The sequence below is a fragment of the Echeneis naucrates genome, chromosome 21 (genome assembly GCF_900963305.1).
Source record: "Echeneis naucrates chromosome 21, fEcheNa1.1, whole genome shotgun sequence".
Lineage (NCBI taxonomy): Eukaryota > Metazoa > Chordata > Actinopteri > Carangiformes > Echeneidae > Echeneis > Echeneis naucrates.
Window position 1 is genome coordinate 956,286 of NC_042531.1, and position 22,174 is coordinate 978,459.

Consider the following 22,174-nt stretch of genomic DNA (forward strand, 5'->3'; position numbering starts at 1 on the left):
TCCGACGGTCATCCAGGTCCAGGTCCAGGCCTAGACCCGGTCTTAGCTGTACATTGTTGGGTGTCAGCAGTGAAGCTGTCTCTCTCACTTGGTTCTGTAGTGCAGCAGAGATGATCTTTTCTAAAACTTATTCGTTGTTGTCCTCATCAGGGATATAAAGCTCGGTGATTCATGTCGCTGAATGAATGAATGAATGAATGAATGAATGAATGAATGAATGAATGAATGAACATTGGATGTTTTCAGAGTGCAGCTGAAGTTAGCTGCTCTGAATATTGATTCTTAGTGTTTGGCTCGGCTGAACAGCTGATTTCTGGACCTGATCTTCTGATCCCGCAGCAGCTTTCAGCCTGTTGACTTTTCATCTAAAAGGAATCTGCCTCTCCAGGAGGATGAGGAGGGGGAGGAGGAAGAGGAGGAGGTGAAGGTCTGGATAAGAAAGCGGCTCCTCCCGTTTCCTGGAGCGGCTGCAGACGCACCAACCGACGGAGAACCACGTCCTCTCTTTGGATCTATCTCCAGACCCGACCGGATCCGTCCCGTCCCGTCCCGTCTCCGAGCCGACCCGACATGCTCTCCCCGGGACTCTCCGTGTCTCTGCTGGCCGTGTCCTGCGCGCTCTGGCCGGCTCCGGTCCGCGCGGCGTCCTGCGAGCCGGTCCGGATCCCGCTGTGCCGGTCCATGCCCTGGAACATGACCAAGATGCCGAACCACCTCCACCACAGCACGCAGGACAACGCGGTGCTGGCCATCGAGCAGTTTGAGGGGCTGCTGGGTGAGTTCCCCTGATGACCCCCCAGTTAACCTCCCTGTCTCTGCTCATTCAAGCCGATCAGAACCTGAAGGTAACGGTACCAATGAATGCCACCAGGACACAGTGACGTCAGGAAGCTTTTCACAAACTATTGAAAAACTCAGTTTTAGAAACCGAAGAAAGAATGTCCAAAATCACCAACAGGTGACTCTGATCCAAATGATTCCTGATGTTTGAGAGTAGAAGAGGTTCTACAGAACTGCTTTTCTGAACCGTCGTGTTTTAGTGTTTGGACCAGCAGGTCTGGTTCAGGACGTGGCAGGTTCGTGCTGAGTCAGTTTCATTAGTTTTATGACCTCCATATCTGCTCTGTTCTGAAGAGCCTTAAACCTTCAGTCTATCTACTTGCCGTCAGACTGCGTTGAAGTCTATGGGAAAACGATGAGTTTAGATGATGCTCCATTTGGAGGGGCGGGGCTACTGTGTGACTGACAGACTGACTAAAATGAAAACAAGCTCATCAGCTGATGGTTGGTCAAAGCTGCTTGATCTCTGAACTGAAGAGTCCAGACCAGGTCCAGTTCTGCTCCACCTGCCTGTTGGGGGGGGGGGTTACCAAAAGCAGGGCTTCATGTGCAGCAGTGGAGGGTGAACAGCACACCAGTCTGGGTAATCTCTGATAATTATGTGGAAAACTAAAGGTCTGTTGAAGCTGAAGTGACTCTGCCACACCGCCCCCCTCAGCCAATCACAGGCTAAAGCTCAGTTTGCCCAAATCACATCTAATAAAGGCGGACATTCGGCTTCTGTGTTCTGGCTTCACCTCAGTGAGGGAAAGTTTAAGAGACTTAAATTAGAAAAGTCGTGGCTGTGGACCTGCTCTCCGTCTCACAATCCTTCTAGAAACAACCCTCAGTTTTTAATGCAGGCTTCACCTGTCAGAACCAGAGTCCAGGTCTGGACCTTCAGACCGGCCCCAAATGGTTCTGGTTCTGTCTCTACTTCAGAAAGTCTGTCTGAGAACAAACTCAAAGGGATGAAAACCAGAATAATGAATGTGGTCCAGACTAAACAAGAAGTCCAGCTCTGACCTGGAGGGCTGAATATTCCCACACAATATTAACAGACATTTAAATCCTTAATTAGCCAACTGACCGTAAACACTGACCAGGTTTGAACACCAGGAATTCAGATCTTAGTTTTTCTCAGGAATTCTCTGCCAAAATCTTTTCCAGCGTCCCAGAAAAATAACTGGTGGTTTTCAGTGTTTGTTTTTTTGGGTGTGTTTGTGGTGGAACACTGAAGAATATTGCAGACAAACCAGATTTAGCCAGTCTGAGTGATTTTAGCACCAACACAGCACCGAGTTATATCAGTTACAGCAAAAACCGCAGAGACACAAATAAAATTACAAACATCACCTGTGAGAAACTGACAGTCAAATATCTGCTATTTGTCCGTTATTAAAACTGCTTCAGTTCCATCAGTTCAATGTCACATTAATTGTTCTCTACAACTGAAAATATATTTGCTGATTTAAGTGGAGCAACATTTAGTTTCTAGGCAACAGAAAATATGCCAAACTTCTTTGTAATCTTCTCTAATATTGATATAATATATTTCTTTGAGTTTTGAACTGTTGGATGAAACAAGGCAAGTGAGGAGAGGAAAAATAATCACATGAAATAAGCATGGAAACCACCAAAAATGTCCTCTGAGCTCTGAGGAATTATCTGAATATTACCCGAAAGTTAAGGCCGAGGTCCGAGTCCTGGTTTCATCCGAGTTGGTACTTTTAACGCAGTCCAATAAACACCCACAGATGACAAAATAAGAGCCCTGGTAGAAATAATGAGCTTTAGTTGAATCTTAAATGCAGAGATGAAAAATGTGTGTACTCTGTCAAAAAAAAAACAGATTTTCTTTTAAATAAAAACAGAAACTGTTTTTATAATGAATTATCTGAATCATAAATATCAGAAAGATTAATTCCTGCTACCAGATCAGGATCCCAAGACACAAGTGATTTATCACTGGAGTTATTATTTTTAGGTCCCATTCAAACTAAACCTTTCCATCATTTTTATTTCTGATGTTACAGTACGCACAGTTTTATGAAACACTAAACCTGCCGTTATTCATGCAGGTTTAAAATCTCCCCTCAGATCTGAAACAGCTGATGTTGTGGCAGCAGAACTGGAAAGAAAGAGAGAGAAAGAAGAAGACGAAGAAGAAGATGGATGAAATAAATAGATCAAATAAGGCCGGAAAAAAAGTTTCCTGTAATCAAGCGTGACTCTGAAGAGTTTCCTCAGTTTGGTTTGTTTGGCTGTAAATCCTGAACAGGATTCAAGTGAGAACATGGACTTGGATGTGGAATAAAGGTTTTGGGTTTTGGGAGGTCACGGTGTTTAAAACAGAAGACTCTGAAGAGTCTGCAGTGAAGTGAGGCTGTAAATCCTGACAGCTGCACATCGCCATGACGCTAACACGCTAATACACAGCAGCTTTAGCGTGTTAGCATGCTAATATCTGCTACAGAGCAACAAAGTCCAGATGTGGAAGTCATGTCAGCTGATTCTGGCCCAAACCCAAAGAACCCAAAGTCCAGAGGGTTCTTCCTCTGGAACATACTTCAAACTCATCATGTCCGTTCACTTATTGGTGAGAAAGTGTGACCAGAAGGTGGCGCTAAAGCAAGCTAAATCCTCCAGGAACCATCAGTCCGTTGCACTGACTGAACCAGCAGTGTGAGGAGCTCGAGGTGAATTTGGTTTTACTGTCAGACTAAGAAACTCAGATGAGTCCGTGTTAAAAGGTCACCCAAGTTATTAATCCCTCCTGGGGGCAGTCTGACCCTGCAGATTAAGGGATCAGATGCAGAAAGATGTTTCTATAGGAACCGCGGTGACCTTTGACCCCGTTACTGGAACTGTTTTGTCTCTTCATATCTGCAGATTCTGATCGACGTCTGTGTGTTTTTGATAAGTTGAGCTGAACATGATCTGAACTCATAAACTCTCTGTTTCTGCTCTTTAACAGACTAAATATTGCAGCGATTTTTATGTGACAGTCTGCTGCTCGTGTCATTATTTACAACAACTACAACTTCATTTTTCATTTTAGCTTGTCAGGAAATTCAGTTTTCACAGAGACGACAGTTGGACCAGTTTCTCAGCTTCAGCTTCAGCTGAAACATGGAAGCACATATTCACCTTTTAAAAGGGACCACTTGTTGTTCAGCAGCTAAAACATCGTGATATTCAGACCGTTGGGGATTTTGTTGTTGGATTTATTTTAGTTCTCTTGCTGATGGATAAACCAAAGGGAATATGAGGTGACTGTTTAAAATATTGTTAAGGTGGAAGGGTCAGATGTAAAGGTACGGGGAGAATCTGTCTGGCTGCCATCATATTTCATGGTGTGTACTTTGGCCGATGTGGAGCTCAGCTGAAGTGGAACAAACTTTAACCAGAAAAATGTTCTAATGAAAGATCTGCAGGCCAAAAAGCAGAAGGCAGCTTCAGGTCACAAGTTCGTCGTATTCCTGTGACTTCACAGTGAAGCTGCGAGGCCAAACCTCAGAGATCCTGCAGTAAGAATGGCGTCTGACTCTCTCAGGTCCCCGGACACACCGCCTCCTTCTCTTTGTGTAGCAGTTTATATTGAGCCCGAATTTTTTTTTTTTCTACGTCGGCCGTATTCACGACCGAATTCACAGTAAATCTGAATAATATTTCTGACAGTGTCATGAAAAACAGAAGACGTTCACATATTCAGAAGCTGGTACCAATTATATTTTTAGCTTTTTATGAAACAATCAGATATTTTCCAAACACAGTTCTTCTTCATCTTTTGTTGCTGATGGTTTGACGGGGAAAGTTTCATGTCCATCCAAACCGCAGAGGAGCTTCAGCTGTCATGTAACAGTGTCTATAGGGAAGATTAATGGGCCTCTCTCCATCCAAAACAGCTTTCCCTTTTTACTCCTCTCTGACACGCTCCAGTTAGTGGTGCATCGTGGTAGCTGACAGGGCGTCTCTGATCAACGCCAAATCTCAAATATAATTCAACCGCTCCCATGAAACATCCACCCAGAGGTTTAAATCACAGGCCGATATGTCCATCAGTGGTTTTTAAAGGAAAAACATGCACAACACTGAAGCTGAGTTTAGATTTCCTCACACGAAAAGTTCAGCTCGACTTTCAAACCATCTTTTGAGGCACTTTTTTGACCAGAGTCAACTCAAACTGTCTCTGTCTGTGTTCAGGAACTGGCTGCAGTCCGGACCTGCTCTTCTTCCTGTGTGCCATGTACGCTCCCATCTGCACCATCGACTTCCAGCACGAGCCCATCAAACCCTGTAAGGCCGTCTGCGAGCGGGCCAAGTATGGCTGTGAGCCCGTCATGAAGCGCTACAACCACAGCTGGCCCGACAGCCTGGCTTGCAACGAGCTGCCGCTGTATGACCGCGGCGTCTGCATCTCACCTGAGGCCATCGTCAAGGCCGAGGGACCAGGTATCATCGTCTTCATCGTAAAATGTGTAAAGTTCCCTGAAGGTTTGAAGGTGAAGGACTTTGTGTTTGATCAGAGCTGCTGGACGTTGGTCAGACCAACAGAACGAAACCTGCACACTGAGAGAAGAGTGAAAGGCAACAACTCGTAACCTCTCAGGCATGAACATCAGCACAAATGCACAAATTCTTAAAGGTGTAGAAAGGCTGTGAGTGAATGAGGGCGTTTCTGTCTCCGGACCATCAGGAGGCCGCTCTGCTGAACCTTATCGGTGTTTTCTATCATGTTTCTACTCTCAGCAGTTTGTTTCTGCTCTCCAACAGATAGCGTGAGTCATTTCCCCTCCGACTTCACTCCCACTGACTTTCTCAAAGAGCTCTTTGATACAGGCGGCCCGCTCGTTTTACACTCAATAAAACCCTCACTGTCCTCTGCTTCTTTAAACAGGCCACGGACCGAGCCAGTCCTGCAGAGGAGGGAAAAACTGGTCTCAGGCCCCCTCCATAACGATATGCCCACGTATGTGCTCGCCGGTTTGGCTCGGCCTGGCTCGGCTCAGCAGGGTTTAGGGATTTTCCCTCGCTGTGGACTGTTGATCTGCTGAGGTTCCGTCTGGGAGGACGGTTGAGGTCACTCTGGTGGTTTTCAGCAGGACTCCGGTCTGAAATGTTGCTTTAAGAAGTTTGTTTCCTGTTGGAACAGAAATCTGAAGCAGCCGCAGTTTATCTGTCTGTCTCCGTTTGTTGCTCTCTGAGTTCACGCTGAGCTGGAGGGATCTGATCAAACCTCATCTGATGCCACTGACAGCAGAGACCAGACCCAAACACCCTCCACCAGACTTCATACAAAAATCTGATCAGTAAACCTGACGAACACAAACACAAAGGAACTAACAGGCCTCAGCAGAACCTCTTGATTCACTCGAGGGTCCTTCATCGTGAGCACAAAGAGCTCCAGCTGCCCTTTGTCGGCTTCTTTTGTATTTTAGAACAGGTGGTCCAAAGTGACGGTCCAAAAGTCCTGCACATTTGAAGTGAACAGATTTCCCGGTTTTGGTCGAAGCCCTTAGCCTGATGAACGTTTCCTCCAGAAAGTCGTTCATTGTCTACCGCTTATCCGTTTCTGGGTCTGGGGGGAATGAATAAAAAGTTGAAACTGAGAGCAGCTCCTTGCTGAAGGTCCCTGGACGCTCCCGGAGCAGCTGGGATATTCATTATGACCCCCCCCCCCCCCCCCCCCCGCTGTGGTCAGAGTCCGGCCGGGTACAGAAAACCTGTATGAGCTGAAAAAACAAGAGCTGACTTCTTCCTCTCTCTGTGTCCCTGTAGATCCATATTACCAGGACCCAGCCAGGTGTAATCCAGGTGAGGTCCACCTTTGACTTCCTGTCTGCTCAGGCTCTGTTGAACCAAACTGAACCATCACTTCATTATTTCTGTTTCACCTGCTGACAGAATCCAGTCCGGACTTTCCGATGGACTCCAACAACCTGCACTGCAGAGGACCGAATGGAGGTAAACTGTCCAAACAAATCACACCAGCTGAGGACTAAACTGCTTTTGGAATATTAACATTCATGTGAACAAATCTGCAGAAGACATGTGACCCAAACAGGCCTACAGGAAGAGGACACGAACGGTGCAGTGCATTCTGGGACACAGTGGTCCAAACACACTGTCCCCCAATTCACAATATTCCACTAAATAAAACACAGAACATGAGCGTCATCAGTTTTCAGGATAAAACTGTGATTTTAGCATCTTTTGTATATTTTCTCAGAGATAAAGGGAACTCACCATATTCAGAGCAGAACTCGGAAATGGTGGATTTCTGGCTGTTCTGTGATATTTTTAACCATCAGGAGCTGAAGTCTCATGATCTGTCTGCAGATCGGTGCCGGTGTAAAACGGTCCGGATGGTCCTGAAAACCTACATCAAGAACAACTACAACTACGGTGAGTCGTCTGGGACTTCATCACATCTGCTATCTGCAGTTCAGCGCAGTGAATCTGTTCATTAACGATCAGTCGGCAGAGTTCACCCCCAAAGCCCAGATACTGTACGATGACATGGTTTATGTTTCACTCTAATAAGAACTTTAGAACTTAACATTTAGCTCATTTTGCATCGTAACTGTTGGTACAGTCTCCAAACACAACTCCATAGAGGCCAATAAAATAACATGTTATTTAAATGACCTGTTCTGGCCCCCCAACACCATCAGCTGGAGATCCACCAATCTGGATCGCTTCACTCGTTTGGAGCCTGAACTGGAGGACCCTGTTAGAATCAGAAAGACTTTCTGGGTTCACTGAACTCTCCTGTTTTCTCCGTAGTGAGGTGGGAGATGTTGGTGCCGAGGCTGGTGGGTTACTTAGAATGAATTAGACACACAAAAGTTAAAAGCCCAGAAAGGCTTTTCCAGATGATCGCAGCGTGCAGGCATGGTTTGGCAAATCCTGCACAGATTTCCATGTGGACTTCTGGGCCTCACTAATGCCTTTTGGCCACAGAGTCTATTTGGGGAAGGTTGTAGATTTTTTTTTCCAGCCATCATTAAAATGAGAGCTCACTTTAAAACTATTCAGATATAATTAAAACAGAGAAGTTCGGGGACTGGCAGGATTCACGTTAAGGTGGTCTTTACGATCTGACCTCTGTTTGACCTGCAGCTCTGCAGCTTCCAATATTCTTTTTTTTCTCATTGTGTTTCTTTTCTGGTTCATCATGTAAATATTTCCCTCCTGTCACAATGTTGGCAGTTATATTCTTCTCTTTTTATATTGGTGGAGCCAAAAATCTGTCAAGGTCAGCTTCATCCATCTTTGTTTTCTCTGTTCTGAACCTGCTGCCATTTTCCCTCCAGTTGTTTTTATAACATTAATAATAATAATAATTAGGTACGCTTAAAAGAGTCAGTTCATATTTCATAATCCATCAGTCACCAGCCTGTTTGACTCTCAAAACAGTCTGAGACATCGGCAGCAATTCAGACGCCTTGAACTGAGGAAATCCAACAATGATTTAAAGGCAGCGCTCTCCTTCAGTGATCAGGGCGAGGGTGAGGGAGGTGAGGAACCGCGGCCTGGAGCCCACGGCGGTGGTGGACGTGAAGGAGGTTCTCAAGTCTTCTCTGGTCAACATCCCCAAGGAGACGCAGACGCTCTACTACTCGTCCTCCTGCCTTTGTCCTCCTCTGACTCCGGGGCTGGAGTACCTCATTATGGGCTACGAGAACGAGGAGACGTCCAGGTACGAGCAGATCCCGGTCCATAAGCTCCTCAAGTCCAGTTTGATGTTTTGGGTCCAGCTATTGATTGAAGTTATTACATGAGCTGTCTCTTTGCACTGTAATTATTTCCTGTGATGTCATCAGAAGTTTGTTGTGGTCGCAGGTTGCTCCTGATTGATGGCTCTGTTGCGCAGAAGTGGAAGGACAAAATGGGCAGAAAGGTCAAGGTGTGATTCCATATGCGCACACAACACACACAACACACACAACAAGTGTATTTCTGATGTAAATCTGCAGCGACACTGATTCACTTCCGCTTCCTGTGTGTGCAGAGATGGGATCAGATTCTGCAGGGAAAAGGCCATGTAGCTCAGCGCCGGAACCGCCACTGAGATCTGAGTGTGTGTGTGTGTGTGTGTGTGTGTGTGTGTAGATATTGCACTATCACAGACTGTTGTAGCTGAATGTAGTTCATCTCTTCATCTGTCAGACTGTTTGGAGTCTGATTTTTGTCATTTATTTCCTTTGCACAAACATTATTTAGTGTGCGTTTAGTGTGTGTTTGTCAGTGTGTGAATGTCTTGACGTGTGTGTGTGTGTGTGTGTGTGTGTGTGTGTGTACACCTAAAGCACTCAAAGGAGGGGGTGGAGCTTGTACGCTGCCGTATTAAACAGCTCCGTCTGTACATGACACTTTCTTGGAACAAATATCTTTTGAGTGGCGGCCATGTTGGCTCCAGAGCTCCTCTCCATGGTCACTGTTTTTAATAATCCTGGATGATGGCCATGTTGCTATGGTGATGGGATGGGGGACATTTAAATGATGCAAAAGCCATTTGGACTTTGTGGACTTTGATCAGTCTGTAACGGCAACCAGAACTGTACTGGACTCTGCAGAATGAAGGAAAGAAGATGACTCAGGCTTTGTTCATAGCAGCAGCAGAGTGGCTGTTGGAAGGAACTTGACCTTTTTTTTTTTTTTTTTTTTTTTTTGTGTGGAAAAGCTGCAAAATAACACAAAAGAACTCCTCAAAAGCGCATTAAAGAGAAACACGCAGCAGCCACAAAGAGACACACAATTACAAAACATATAAATCATTTGACATTTACAAAGCTGTGAGCAGCCTCGGCCACTTTAATCAGCTGACATCTGATTATTCACATGATGCTCCTGTTTAATGAACATTCAGCCTGTGATGTCAGAGGTCAGAGGTCGCCTTTGAGCAGTTCTGACTCCAGTTATCACCATGTTAGTTCAGGTTTTATTACGGGCCTCGATTCACTCGAGTCTGTGCAGCCAGCTGGTCTTCACCCTCAGAGACAGATTCATATTAAAAGGCATCTTTGTGTAGTTAGAGCAGGAAAAGTGTCTCTGACATGAACAGCACTGAGCCCTGACAGATGTTGGTGGGTCCTCCTGCTGTCTGAACGTGGCCTCTGACCATCAACACTTTCTCTGTCTCCGCTCATGTAAACACTAACACTTGATACTACAACTACTACTATCAGTAAACTTTACTAACACTCCGATGTTGTGAACGGGAGACTTCGCAGCAGTTTGAACCATTAAACATGAATTTTAGACAATGTGGTCCAAGTGTGTTTGGTGTCATTTTGTGTGTGTGCTGTCACAGAGGGGGGTGGGAGGGGTCCTTCCCGCGCCGGTGTTGGTTCTCCAGCTTCCTAACACAGTCCAAACACGCATTAGATTACCTGATGACTCAGCTAAACCTGGACCGAAGCAGATCTGAACCAGAATCAGGCCGAGCGGGGCTAAATACCAAAGAACAGACCCATTCTTGGGGGTCTGTGCTGTCACAGACCGACTTGGAGCAGCTCTAACTGCCCTGAACCAGGTCGGGCAGGACGAGGAACTGTTTGCTGTGTCAGCACTCAGGAACATGAATAGAGCCTCTGAGCCTGGAGAAACAAACTGCACCTTATCCAAGAACCAGGTGTGTTTTCAGTCAGGCAGGCGGCCGAAGTCACGCTGCAGCAGAGAGGACGAGGATCAGGAGGCGTAAGAGCAGTAAATCCACCAAAACATTTTCTCTCCTCTCTCATGGAAACTGCAGCTGAGAAAACACTGCTGGAAATTAGTAGCCAGAAACTACTGGAAGAGAGCCTACGCACGCACACACAGGCTCTTTTTCATGCTGCAGCTCCGTTTTGTTAAACAAACTTTACTCTGAAGGTGCTTCACGTTTGGCCTGTTTCAGCCTGTTTTTAGAATCCTTCTCCATCAACTCGGTTGGAATCATGTTTGCAGGTTCTTGTTGTGTCACACAGAAGTATTTCTGTCTGCCTGTCAAGATGATCTGCAGCTCCTCCAAGGCTGAAACTTGTAAATGTATTTTGTCAGTGTGGTTCTGGATCGTAGGATTGTGTGTGTGGCTGCAGATAATCAGACTTATATTTAAGGATACTTTGTGAAGCAGCATGGCAGTTAAGATCAAAATGGAGACAGTTTGGTTGGACCAAGCATCATTAAGTTTCACAGACGGTGCGTCCTGATTGGTTTTTGACATCATCTTGATCAAATGTTTAAAGGATTAAGACCAGCATCACTGACCTGAGACTGAACCACCATGTGCTGCTGATGTCTGACCATAGCTGCAGCGATTCTTCTCTCATCTTTGTGTTTCGGTTTGGCCTCCGACACCGTTCAAGTTACATTCAGATTCTGCCTAATTTCAGTTCATTTTGTACGTCAATCATTGTCTGCGTTAAACTCTACATCTGTTGATTAGCGTCACAGACACACACAGCCAAACCTCCAAGTCCAACACAAAGTGATCTTAATCTGACATCATCCACCCAACACACACAGGAATACCAGGTTGGTTCCCACAATGCCTCAGCTCAGTGTTTGTCCAACTTGCTGCTCCATTTCACATCATGAAACAATAGAACGCACACAGTAAGTGGTTCCAGTGGTTTATGGAGCAGTGCTGCGTCAATGCTGACCTCCAACTGCCCACAAAACTCAGAGCAGCAGAGACGGAGGGAGAGTTCAGAGAAAGCTGCTGCTTTAAAAACACTCAGAGATGGAAAGAACTGCAGGTCATTTAGTTAATTACAGCAGCTGTTACCTGAGTGTTTACAGTTTGGCAGAAAACAAAGAGTTCAAACTGAACTGAGCTGGACCGGGACCACCAACCACACACAGCCTCAAGTTCATGCTCTCCTGAAGATGCACCATTCAGGAGAGCCACGAGATGAAAGACAGGAAGTGCACGAAGATTAAGACACAGGAAACTTACAGCTGATGTAGGTCGACTGCCAGCGCTCAAGCTGCTGACCTGTCCGGGGACTCCAGCCGCCACAGGACCTGGCAGAGATAAAGGATGGATACAGGAAAACAGTCCACGTACGATGTTCTATAAACTGAACTCAACCACTTCCAAGGATGGAGGCTCCTCCTCTGGGATCCATCAGCTCCAGAGTCTCTGTATTCCCTGATAAAGAGCAGCCGCACCGACCCAACAACACAAAAAGATAACTGCATGTATGTGACATTTAGTATAAATCAACACAACCACAGCAGCTAATTCCCAAACAGAAGCCGGGTCCTTCCCGTGTACCAACAAAAAATGCTTGAGTTTGCATGCTAAACAGCTAACTCTGGTCCGTCTTGTCACTTTCCAACAGTAAGTCACTGTAGTTCCAGTTTGTCCTGATTATAAACACATTTAGCACCATTTGAAAGTTTAAAAGAGCCTCTTTAATGAAGCTAACAAGTTAGCACAGCTTTTCTTGTGGTGAGGTTAACATCACCTTTAAAAACAGCTAGTTGTTCACTAAAAATACTTTTTAAGTTCCCACAGTGTCCTTCAGTCCTTCCATTGGAGCATCAGTGGTGACAAGTCCAAAAAAACTTTGCCTCTGGTTTGACTCAAATACAAAATCCAATTATGTTCAACAAGAAGTTTGTTCCAGCAGTTCTGCCAGACAATGAAAGAGAAAAGAATGAGGACACGAAGCTCAATGTGGATTCACTGTATTTTTTACCTCCAAACATTTTTTAATTTTTCAGACGCTGATAAAACTGAGCAGCTTCGAGTTCAGCCTGTTTGTGGTTCAACTCTTTGAAGCAGAGTTAGATGAGTTTTGGCTAAATCTTCATTCGGCAGCAGAAACACAAAAACAGCCTGATGGGCATGAACCATCATATGGCTCAGACTGCTTCCTGTTTCCTCTCCGTCCAAAAGAGCCACAGTGACACCTGCTGGTCAAACTGGAGACACTCAGGACCAATAATTACTTTGTTCACCTTAAATCTCGTTTGGAGATGCCTTCTGCTTTTATTTTGACAGTCACAGTGATAGAGAGAGACAGGAAAATCAAAGGGTCAAAGGTCAGACTCGAATCGAGCCTTATCATCACCGTCGTCTGGAGGAGATATGTGATTGGTCCCGGACTCATTTTGTTAAAGGTTCTTCCGACCAGAGGGACCAGGACTCCTGCAGCTGGTTCTCACTGGTGCTGGATGATGGTCCAGGTCTAACGGCAACAATCCTTTTTTCTTTTTACTGCATTTCACTGATGAACCCTGAATAAAACTCAACATCCACCTGTTTAAGAATACAATGAGCTCAACATTTATAAAGCTAAAGCTACAATGTTCAGTCCACTGAGAGAAAACAACCTGCGTATTGTTGGTATTACATCTGCCAATGGAGGGAAAAAGGCTGCTACAGTTTTAAAAGACATAAATATTAAAGTAATGATAAAAATGATGTACATTTTGCAAATAAATTAACCAGAAATTAAAATGAAATGCTTTTTAAAACTGATCCATTAGAATCTGTAGTCAAAGATGTAAAAAAAAAAAAAAAAAAAAAGAGTAGCGCAGGTTATAAAACTGATGTGACTGTTGATTATCTTTAACAGAAACACACCATTTTATTCTGAAAGTCAGACAGTTTTTACACGAACAATGAAATACAACACAATGTCATCAACTGTGTGTGTGTGTGGGTGTGTTTCAGTAACATGTCCCACAGTTTTACTTCATAGAGTAAATACAAACGATGGAGACAAACTAAAAGTAAATAATAAGAAGGCAGGAAGTGTTGGTACATTCACCACAGGAGGTGACAGTCTGTCTGTCCGTCTGTGGTCTCATCAGGAGTGTCAACCAACCGACCAGTCAGGATGCTGGTCCAATCCAATCCATGCCCTGCCCCGACCAATGAGAGTGCAGGTGTTTACCGTTCTTTTAAAGCCACACCCCCTCCAGGATCATCAGAGCTCGTCCTGCAGAGAAAAACGGATGTTAGAGTTGTCATCATCAGGAAACCGCAGGGCGCATGAAAGCGATATCTACCTTTTGTGTGTTGTGTAACCGTGGCAACAGCTGCTGTAGTCGCTGCCTGACGATGTCAGCGATTACGTTAGCATCCCGGCTGTTGATGTGTTCCCCGCTGTGTTCGCTCTGCACACACACAATTCAATGGGGTGAACTTTTATTGTGAAGGAGTCGCAGGAAGTCCAGTGTGCCATCAAGCTCAGCATCAACTGGCTAAAGAGGCGACTTCATAACCTTTAAAATGAGACTGAACACAGACTCTGTGTGCTGACATCACATATTAGTCTCTTTAAACTTGAACATCTACTTTATTTTGAATTTATTTTCCATTTCATGACTGTGTTTCCTCCATATTTAATCTTTTATTGATATGAGATGAAACTGAAAATGTTTTTTTAGTTTATTGATCACTTGCAGATAAAATTTTAATGAAAATATTTGGGACAGATACATAAATGTTTAGAAAGTTGTGTGTGTGCGTCCTCACCCTCCTCTTTCCCAGGTTTGGGTAAAATCTGACGGTTGGGTAGGCGGTGATTCCAGCTGATTGACAGGTCTGATAATGAGCCTGACAGTCCACCTTTCCCGCCCGGACCTCCCCTTTAAGGACCTGTCAGTCAAACACAAAGCCTCCTCGTCAAAACCATGCAGAGAACCAGCAGGAGCCACAGAACCAAAGCTGCTGGACAGCAAGGTTTCATTTAGATCCAGATCAAGGTCTCTCACCCGAGCCAGGACCTCAAACTCTGGGGCAAAGTGTTGACAGGGTCCACACCAGGGGCATAGAAGTCCAGAACCCAGTGATCCTGACCCGACAGAACTAGAGACCGGAAGGACTCAGGAGTCAAGTCCACTGACACTCTGGGTAAAGAACTGAACGCACGACAGGTTAACACAACTACACCACAAGAGGGAGCAAGGTAAAGGGAGAGAAGGGAAAAACATAAAACTTCAAAAAAAAAACAAAGATAGGAAGAAGGAGAAACAGTTGACTCACCTCAGGGCCCAGGTTCTGAGGGAATGAGCGTCTCTGTGCCAGCCGTTATAGCTCCTGCAGGGACACGGATCAATAAAACATCAGGATCAATAATCAACAGGAAGTTTGCTCATCAGCGACATCACAGTGTCAAACCTGAGAAAGAGAACAGCATGAAAATTCAGATAATGAACGGAAGGAAATGAGAGGTGGAATAGGTGTGGTGGGCAGTCCGCTTCTCTCAGGTGCAGCGAAACAACAATAACTAAAAGTTTAAACCAAACGGAGGACTTTAAAGCTCCGTACTTACGTGTAGCGGTCGGGCTGCCGCGTGTTGCCGGGATACAGCCGGACTTCGGGATATGCCCTCACACCCTGAGACTGACAGAATGACTGAAACCGCTGACAGTCGACTGAACCCACCAGAATCTGACCCGACAACATCTGAAGGGGGGCAGAGACAGAGAGACTGGTACCTCAGGTCCTGTTCTGTGGAGCACATGCACTAATGCACTGTCTGTGTGTCGTACCCTGGCCATGCGTCTCCACTCAGGCATCAGAGCCTGACAGGGTCCACACCACGGGGCGTAGAAATCCACCGCCCAGATCTGCCCTTCAGCTCGACCTGAAATCAGGAGGTCTAACATACTGAACTCATCCTGTTTTTAACCTGAAATGTTATATTTCCTTCAGAGAAACCAGCTGAAGTGAGCTCAGAGCTCTTAATGGAGATGTAGTTTTCTCCAGACCAGCTCAGTTTTACCTTTGACTCTCTCCGTGAAGCTGGAAGGATCCAGGACGACCACAGACGGATTGACCAGATCCTGCAGAGACCAACAGAGGTTGTAATTGTGTTTCAATGTGTTCATTGTGCGATCTTCATGTTTATTTTGTTGTTGTCGTTGTTGTGTGTTGTGACTCAGTACCTGTATGAACTCCAGGATGCCGTCAGCTGAATGTTGCCCTTCATATTCATGAACAGTGGAGCCGTTGAAGATCACGGTGGTGGGATACGCCTGAATGTTGTACTGACAGACAGAGAGAGGACGTCAGCCAGCTGTCCCACTAAAAGTCAACAGTCCGGAGACGTGTCTCTGTCCTTACCATGGAGCACAGACTGTGGTGGATCGTACAGTCCAGAGTCCCAAACTTCATCTGTCCCGCCAGCTGAATGGAAGCTTTTCTCAGCTCAGGAAGTAAAGCTCTGCAAGGAGGACACCACTGCAACACAAACATTACATTCATCTATATTAATGCTCAATTTCTATTTAAACACAGTTAGTTTGGCATCAAGGTCCATCTAAAGGATGTCTTTTAGTGTTAAATGCCTCTTTGTTTTCTCCTCCGTCAAAAAAACAGCAGGATGTTTTATTTTGAAAATTCCAGGTTGTGTTGCCCAGGACATACAAATATATTTAATCTATAGAAGACACCAGCTGAGTGTTGGGTGATGATGAGGAGGACGGGACATTCCTCACATTAACATGAAACATGTTTCTATCTCAGCTTTGACTGGACTTCTCTGGTGCCCTCGTCTTCTGCTGCAGTTTTATGAGAATTCATTCATTGTTTGTCTTTTGAAGAATTTCCTGGTGACGTGTAAATTTTTGTTTGGATGAGAATTCATTTCATTCACGTTCCAACCTCGAACAAGCCTGAAGCTCAACTGTGACATTAATCTCTAAAGACTGTTCCTGCCTCCCTCGCTCTGTTTGTGTTGTAGGTGCAGCTCCATCAGCAGCCGTGAAGGTAAACAGGGAGACATCACGTAGAACAATCTGAGGTGAGTGAAGCTTATCAGTCATGACGTGGCCTTCTCCTCCTACAGCAGGATGATGAGGCAGGGCTTCCTGCTCACATCCAGGACGTCTGTTCCTTTAAGGTGTTTTCAGGTAGCTGTGTGTGTTTCTCTTCTGATTAAGAAGCTTGTTACCAACCGGAGCAAAGAAGTCGACCAGCCAGGGCTCCTTCCTGTCTGAGGGGAAGTTGTCGGGCCTCAGAGTCGTCACATGAGCGCGAACGCTGTCCCTGGCAAAACCCACGATGTTGTACAGAACATCTTTACCTGAAGGTCCGGAGCAGTCAGACAGCAAAGGTTTACATTTATCCATACAGGACGTGACAGACACAACTCTGCAGGCTATTTTTGCTTCATGTAGTTTCGTACATTAAACTCTTCCCTGGTCCTTAAATTAGAACATATAAACAAAATAACTAAATAAATAGATGATTACAAACTAAAACACAACACGGGGTTGGTAACCAGTCAGACCAGAGGAGTCTCAGTGTGCAGGACTGACCGTGGTGGATTTCAAAGTCCTGGATTCCCAGACCCTTAAAAACAGCAACACAAGGTTTGTGGATGTAGAGAGACCGACACAACTCAGAGTCTATGGTGCAGTCGACTCTGCCAACCTGGGAGGGGACAGACAGGTGGAAGGTCAGAGAGACAGACAGGTGGACAGTCAGAGACACAGACAGAGACAGACAGGTACCTGTATGTGGTCATCTCTCAGGAAAGCTTGCAGCTTCTTGTACTCATTGGAGGCGGAGCTTCTGTCTCCAAATGTGAAACTGACCAACCAGCGATGATGAGCCAGTTTCCTCTGAAGACAAAGAAGACGAAGACACTTAATACAGACACTCATCTTGAACAGTGAGTGGGTGTTTTCTGTTGTGTGGTGTGTGTGTGTACCTGGAAACTGTCGCTGGTCAGCAGCTCCAGATCAGGCAGATGGTTGATGACCTGACTGTAAATCTCCTTACTGTCCAGAGTGTTCAGCCACTGAAACACACAAGTCAGCACCCCCGACACACACACACAGAGTCCAGCAGGCACGCACCACACACACACACAGAGTCCGCAGGCACGCACACACACACACACACACACAGAGTCCAGCAGGCACGCACACACGCACACACACACACACACACACACACAGAGTCCAGCAGGCACGCGCACACGAGTCGCAGGCACGCACACACGCACAACACACACACACACACACCACACACACAGTCCAGCAGGCACGCACACACACACACACACACACACACACACACACACACACACACACACACACACAGTCCAGCACAGCACACACCACACGCACACACACACACACACACACACACACCACAGAGTCCACAGGCACGCGCACACAACACACCACACACACACACATCCACGCACACACACACAGAGTCCAGCAGGGCATCAGCACACACACACCACACACACACACACCACACACACACACACACACACCACACATCACCACACCAAGTCCAGCAGCATCTCTCGCTACACACACACAAAACACACAAACACACACACATAGTCACAGGCAGGCACGCACACACACACACACCACACACACACTCTCTTGTGTCCCTCCTACCAGAACGCTGCCTTGTTTATCCAGAACTTCCAGGTGGGAACAACAGCCGTGGCTCCACTGGTCACCTGAAACAGCAGGTGGATTCAACAGAGGAACCAGCATCAGAAGCCAAAAAACCTAAAACCGATCGTGGATCTGGTTCTGGTATCAGTAGATGTGCAGTTTTTACCAGAAACACTCTCACAGAGCTGCTCCTGTCTGTGGCGTCCTCCATCCCACTTTAACCAGACCGTCCTGCAAACAGACAAACACACTGTTCAGAGTATGATCCAGGCACAGAGGACAGCTCTCAGTCCAGATGTGACACAACAAATATTATTATTATTAATACAACTCCATTTATAAACTCAGAAACACTGAAGGTTCGATCAGCTGTTTAAGCAGTTTAAGCTGAATATTGAAGGACCTTCGACTGATGTCTGCTGTCACCATCCCAACACAGGTTCATCATGGATAATTTCAGAACAGATATGTCCTGACTGGATAAAAACTGACAGTCGGTCTTCTGATTACTGTTACAGATGGGTTTTTGCAGTGAGACCGAACCTGAACAGACAGATCAGCACTGAGCTGAAACTCAAACTAAAAAGCTGCAGATCCAGCTGACAACTCCCCGTTTCCTCTTAGCTTCATAAATCAGAGGAGCTGTTCTGCCTTGGCGACAAACATCTGAAGTAACACCAAATGTCTGCTTTTCTCACCAACATTCCTGCCAACTTCTGTCTCGTTCGTGGCTCCAGACAATCTGAGAGAGAGAGACGCACGAACAGATGAAGTAACACACAACGAGAACATACTGTGACACTTCACACATCTGAGCATTCGGGTTGTGTATGTCACCGTCTATCAAGCATCTCAGACAGTGATACTTGATAGACCTGTCTCACATCACACACACATAAATAGTGTGCTTTGCTGAGAAACTTGTGTGACTACATGTTTCACTGAAAATAAAGCCTCATGTGTTTGTTACCTCCAGTGTCAGAGCAGAAGGTGATCATCCAGCCGATTCCTGATGCGAAGGCGCTCTCTATCTCACTGAAGACGTTACCTGTGAACAGACACACAGAAGGACAGAGTCAGAGACAGAGACGTCCAATCAGACGTCAGTCCAGCAGGTCAGAGCAGCTCACCTTGGCCCAGCTGAGTGACTGTTGTTGTGATGAACTGCATGGAGAAGCGGACCAGGTTGTCTTTTGATCGCTCCCCATTGAACTTCTCTGGTTTCTGTTGGAAGATAAAAAAGTGTTAACAGGGACTAAAAAGGTGGCTCTGACATCCAACATCAGGAACATCAGGGTCAAACTATCATGGTCATCACTGGCAGCTGCTGGTCCTGCTCCACATATAAAGGTACAGAGCTCTGCTTCAGTGTTTTAAGTGTACAACCTCACACAACCTCAATAATTTATTTTACATTTGTCTACGTAGTATTTTTGTACTGTTTTTATGCTTCTAATATTGTATGTTTGTATCTATTTTATGTGCTGAAAACCAACCAGAAGCTCTGATGAGTCGTCGCTGCAAGATTTGCTGAGTGACTCATTTCCTTCTTGTCAACACGGAGGTTGTTAGCAGTGTAAATAAAGATTATCACCATTATGAAGCTGAAGGATAAGCAGAGAGTGACCTGACCTGCCCTGATCTATAGATGAACAGACTGGGGTAACTGTTGATGCCTTTCCTCCTGCAGAGATGGTTGTTGTCGCCACAGTTCACCGCTCCGATCCGGATCACTCCGTCCATCTCTTTGGCGAACTCCCTCCACTGAGAGACAGACACACAACTGTTTCATTTCACGCAGTAAGAACACACTCAAGTTCCCACTGGACTGAAAACAGTGTAATAAAATAAAACATCAATGAGTCAACAGTGAGAGCAGAAACCTGCATCCCAGGTGTCAGGTGTTGTGTGTTTGCTTTGTGTTTATTATGTCATTCAGTGTTATATTACCGTTGGGGCCAGTTGGTGACAGTGAGAGCATCGTGGGAAATAGAAGTTAATGAACCAGATTTCTCCAGAGTTCACTGCCGCCTCTGAAACACACACACCAGTCACTTCTTGTTAAGCTGCTAAAGCGCCTGTTTCTCAAATAACCGTAGTTATATTGAAGTATATTGTCCTCCCACTGTGATTCCATCTTGTTGCTCGTGTTTTAGAGCCTCCACCGGCTCACAGCCACGACCCTTCACTGATTGTTAAAGTTGAAGTGGTTCTTGCTTTTGGCTTTTTAGTGAAGCATAAAGACGTGACAATTTGTCAGTAAAACAAGGAGTCTTACCAAAGTCTCCACTGTCCAGAGTGATGATCTCCAAATCATCGTCATAGATACCTGAACGAAGACAGATTTAACTGAAGGATTCCTCTCAGAAAGTATTTTAATACCATAACAAATTAGGCTGTAGCTCTCGTATCATCACTGCTGTTGCATGTGATGGGTTTATGGACTCACCAAAGTCATAGCGGTAATAATTCCAGCTCTCATAGCGTCCTCCCTGCTGCTCGTCCAGTCCCTTTTCTCCATATTTGTCATATTTCTTTCTGAGGTCTTCATCCTTTAGTACCTCGTAGGCTCGATTTACCTGCAGGAACTTCTCATGGGCTGAGGGGTCACCCTGAAGACAGCGTTTTAAAAAGGGTTAGGGTGTGTTTCACGCCAACAGGAGTTTAAGAGATGACGTCAGTGACTCACAGGGTTTTTGTCGGGGTGCATAGTGAGCGCCAGCTTCTTAAAGGCCTGTCGGATCTCTCTGGTCGTGGCCTCCCTGTTGACTCCCAGCAGTTTGTAATAGTCTTGACCCTCCGCCCAAACCGCCACCAGCAGTGTGACCAGAACCAGCAGCAGCAGTGAATGCCGACTGGCATGGGGACGCTGAGCTTCGAAGACGATCCTGTAGCCCATGACCTGTCCTCCAACAACCAGAGGAGCTGCAACAAACAGGCACAGACATAAATATTTATCTTATTATTTTCTCCACCAGAACAAGCAGCCATGAACACCCTCCATCATGGCAGTTACAAAAACAGTTTCTTTTCACAGCAAAAACAACAAGATCATCAACGGACAGGCAGCAGAATGTGTTACGACCTCAGACAGGTTAAGACCCTTATTATGCCTCAGAGGGGCTCCAGGAGGGGCTTCACCCCCCGGCCCCCTGACTCAGCTACAAGTCCTTCATTACTACCAAACCATTGTACAAAAACAACAACTTAATTCATTTCTTTAAATATCCTGAGGGACAGAACTGCCTACAGGCTGCAAATTCAAAAATAATTCACAAAACTGACAGAAGCGACAGAGAACTGCTGTTAATGACTTCAGCTACGGAAGCTCATTGTTGCAGCTCCACATGTTGGTAAAGTTGTGTCTCCAACATCATCCTTCCACACAAATTTAGTAACAAACCACATTCAAATATCAAACACACTGATTGCTCATATGCTGATGTTGAAACTATAAATAAATAAATGCTTCATTTGGCTTCATTTAGCTTCTCTGTTAAAAATAACTGTACTGTTGTATTATTGCAGGTAACTGCTTGTAAAGTTCTTATAATACAACATTAACACATTTATAACAGAAAGCAAAGATACTGGATTTAATTATATATAAAACATCTTACACAGACACCAAGGTTTTAGGTGTCAAAGGATCCAAATCTTAATTTTCTGTTTTTTTTCAGGCTACAGTAAATTAAGCTAAGCTAACCGCTAGCTGAGAACAACTTGCTGTTAATTAGCTTGTTAGCTTCTCGGGTCACTCACTTCCGGTGTGTGTTTTAGAAGCTGAAGACTGGATTCCACAAACGTTTCCAGAATTTTCTGGGTGACCAGAGAACGGAGGCTCCGGAGCTTCAGATGCGTCTCTGAAGGTGTGCAGGTCTGAAGATCCGGATCAGCGTCCGGCTGAGACCGGCATCAAGTTTAACTCCAAAAGTCCGGATCCGCGTTTCGGTATTTTCACAATAAAAGCCGGACA

General features: G+C 45.4%; 2 protein-coding genes across 2 annotated transcripts; one reads left to right on the forward strand and one right to left on the reverse strand.

Moving 5' to 3' along the window:
* Positions 1–444: 444 nt before the first annotated feature.
* frzb (frizzled related protein) lies at positions 445–10,088 on the forward strand. The gene is made up of 8 exons (XM_029529939.1): positions 445–775; positions 5,026–5,274; positions 6,601–6,636; positions 6,727–6,786; positions 7,162–7,227; positions 8,320–8,524; positions 8,668–8,731; positions 8,837–10,088. The coding sequence occupies exons 1-8, from the start codon at positions 571–573 to the stop codon at positions 8,894–8,896; spliced, it is 945 nt and encodes a 314-aa protein (XP_029385799.1). The 5' UTR covers positions 445–570; the 3' UTR covers positions 8,897–10,088.
* A 2,411-nt stretch (positions 10,089–12,499) lies between these two features.
* On the reverse strand, positions 12,500–22,106 carry dnajc10 (DnaJ (Hsp40) homolog, subfamily C, member 10). The gene is given in 24 exon segments (XM_029529937.1): positions 12,500–13,763; positions 13,834–13,941; positions 14,303–14,425; positions 14,542–14,597; positions 14,600–14,688; positions 14,813–14,866; positions 15,102–15,235; positions 15,322–15,416; positions 15,555–15,615; positions 15,718–15,819; positions 15,896–16,012; positions 16,729–16,856; positions 17,092–17,206; positions 17,287–17,397; positions 17,487–17,576; positions 18,897–18,940; positions 19,169–19,246; positions 19,329–19,422; positions 19,831–19,962; positions 20,149–20,231; positions 20,477–20,527; positions 20,648–20,810; positions 20,888–21,123; positions 21,961–22,106. Coding segments are annotated over 23 exon segments (2,250 nt in total). The 5' UTR covers positions 21,098–21,123; positions 21,961–22,106; the 3' UTR covers positions 12,500–13,751.
* Between the last annotated feature and the right edge of the window lie 68 nt (positions 22,107–22,174).

Coding starts and splice junctions, on each gene's coding strand:
- frzb (XM_029529939.1), top strand. CDS start 571: ATGCTCTCCCCGGGACTCTCCGTGTCTCTGCTGGCCGTGTCCTGCGCG. Junction 6,787..7,161: donor CTGCAGAGGACCGAATGGAG/GTAAACTGTCCA, acceptor ATCTGTCTGCAG/ATCGGTGCCGGTGTAAAACG. Junction 8,525..8,667: donor GAGAACGAGGAGACGTCCAG/GTACGAGCAGAT, acceptor TTGTGGTCGCAG/GTTGCTCCTGATTGATGGCT.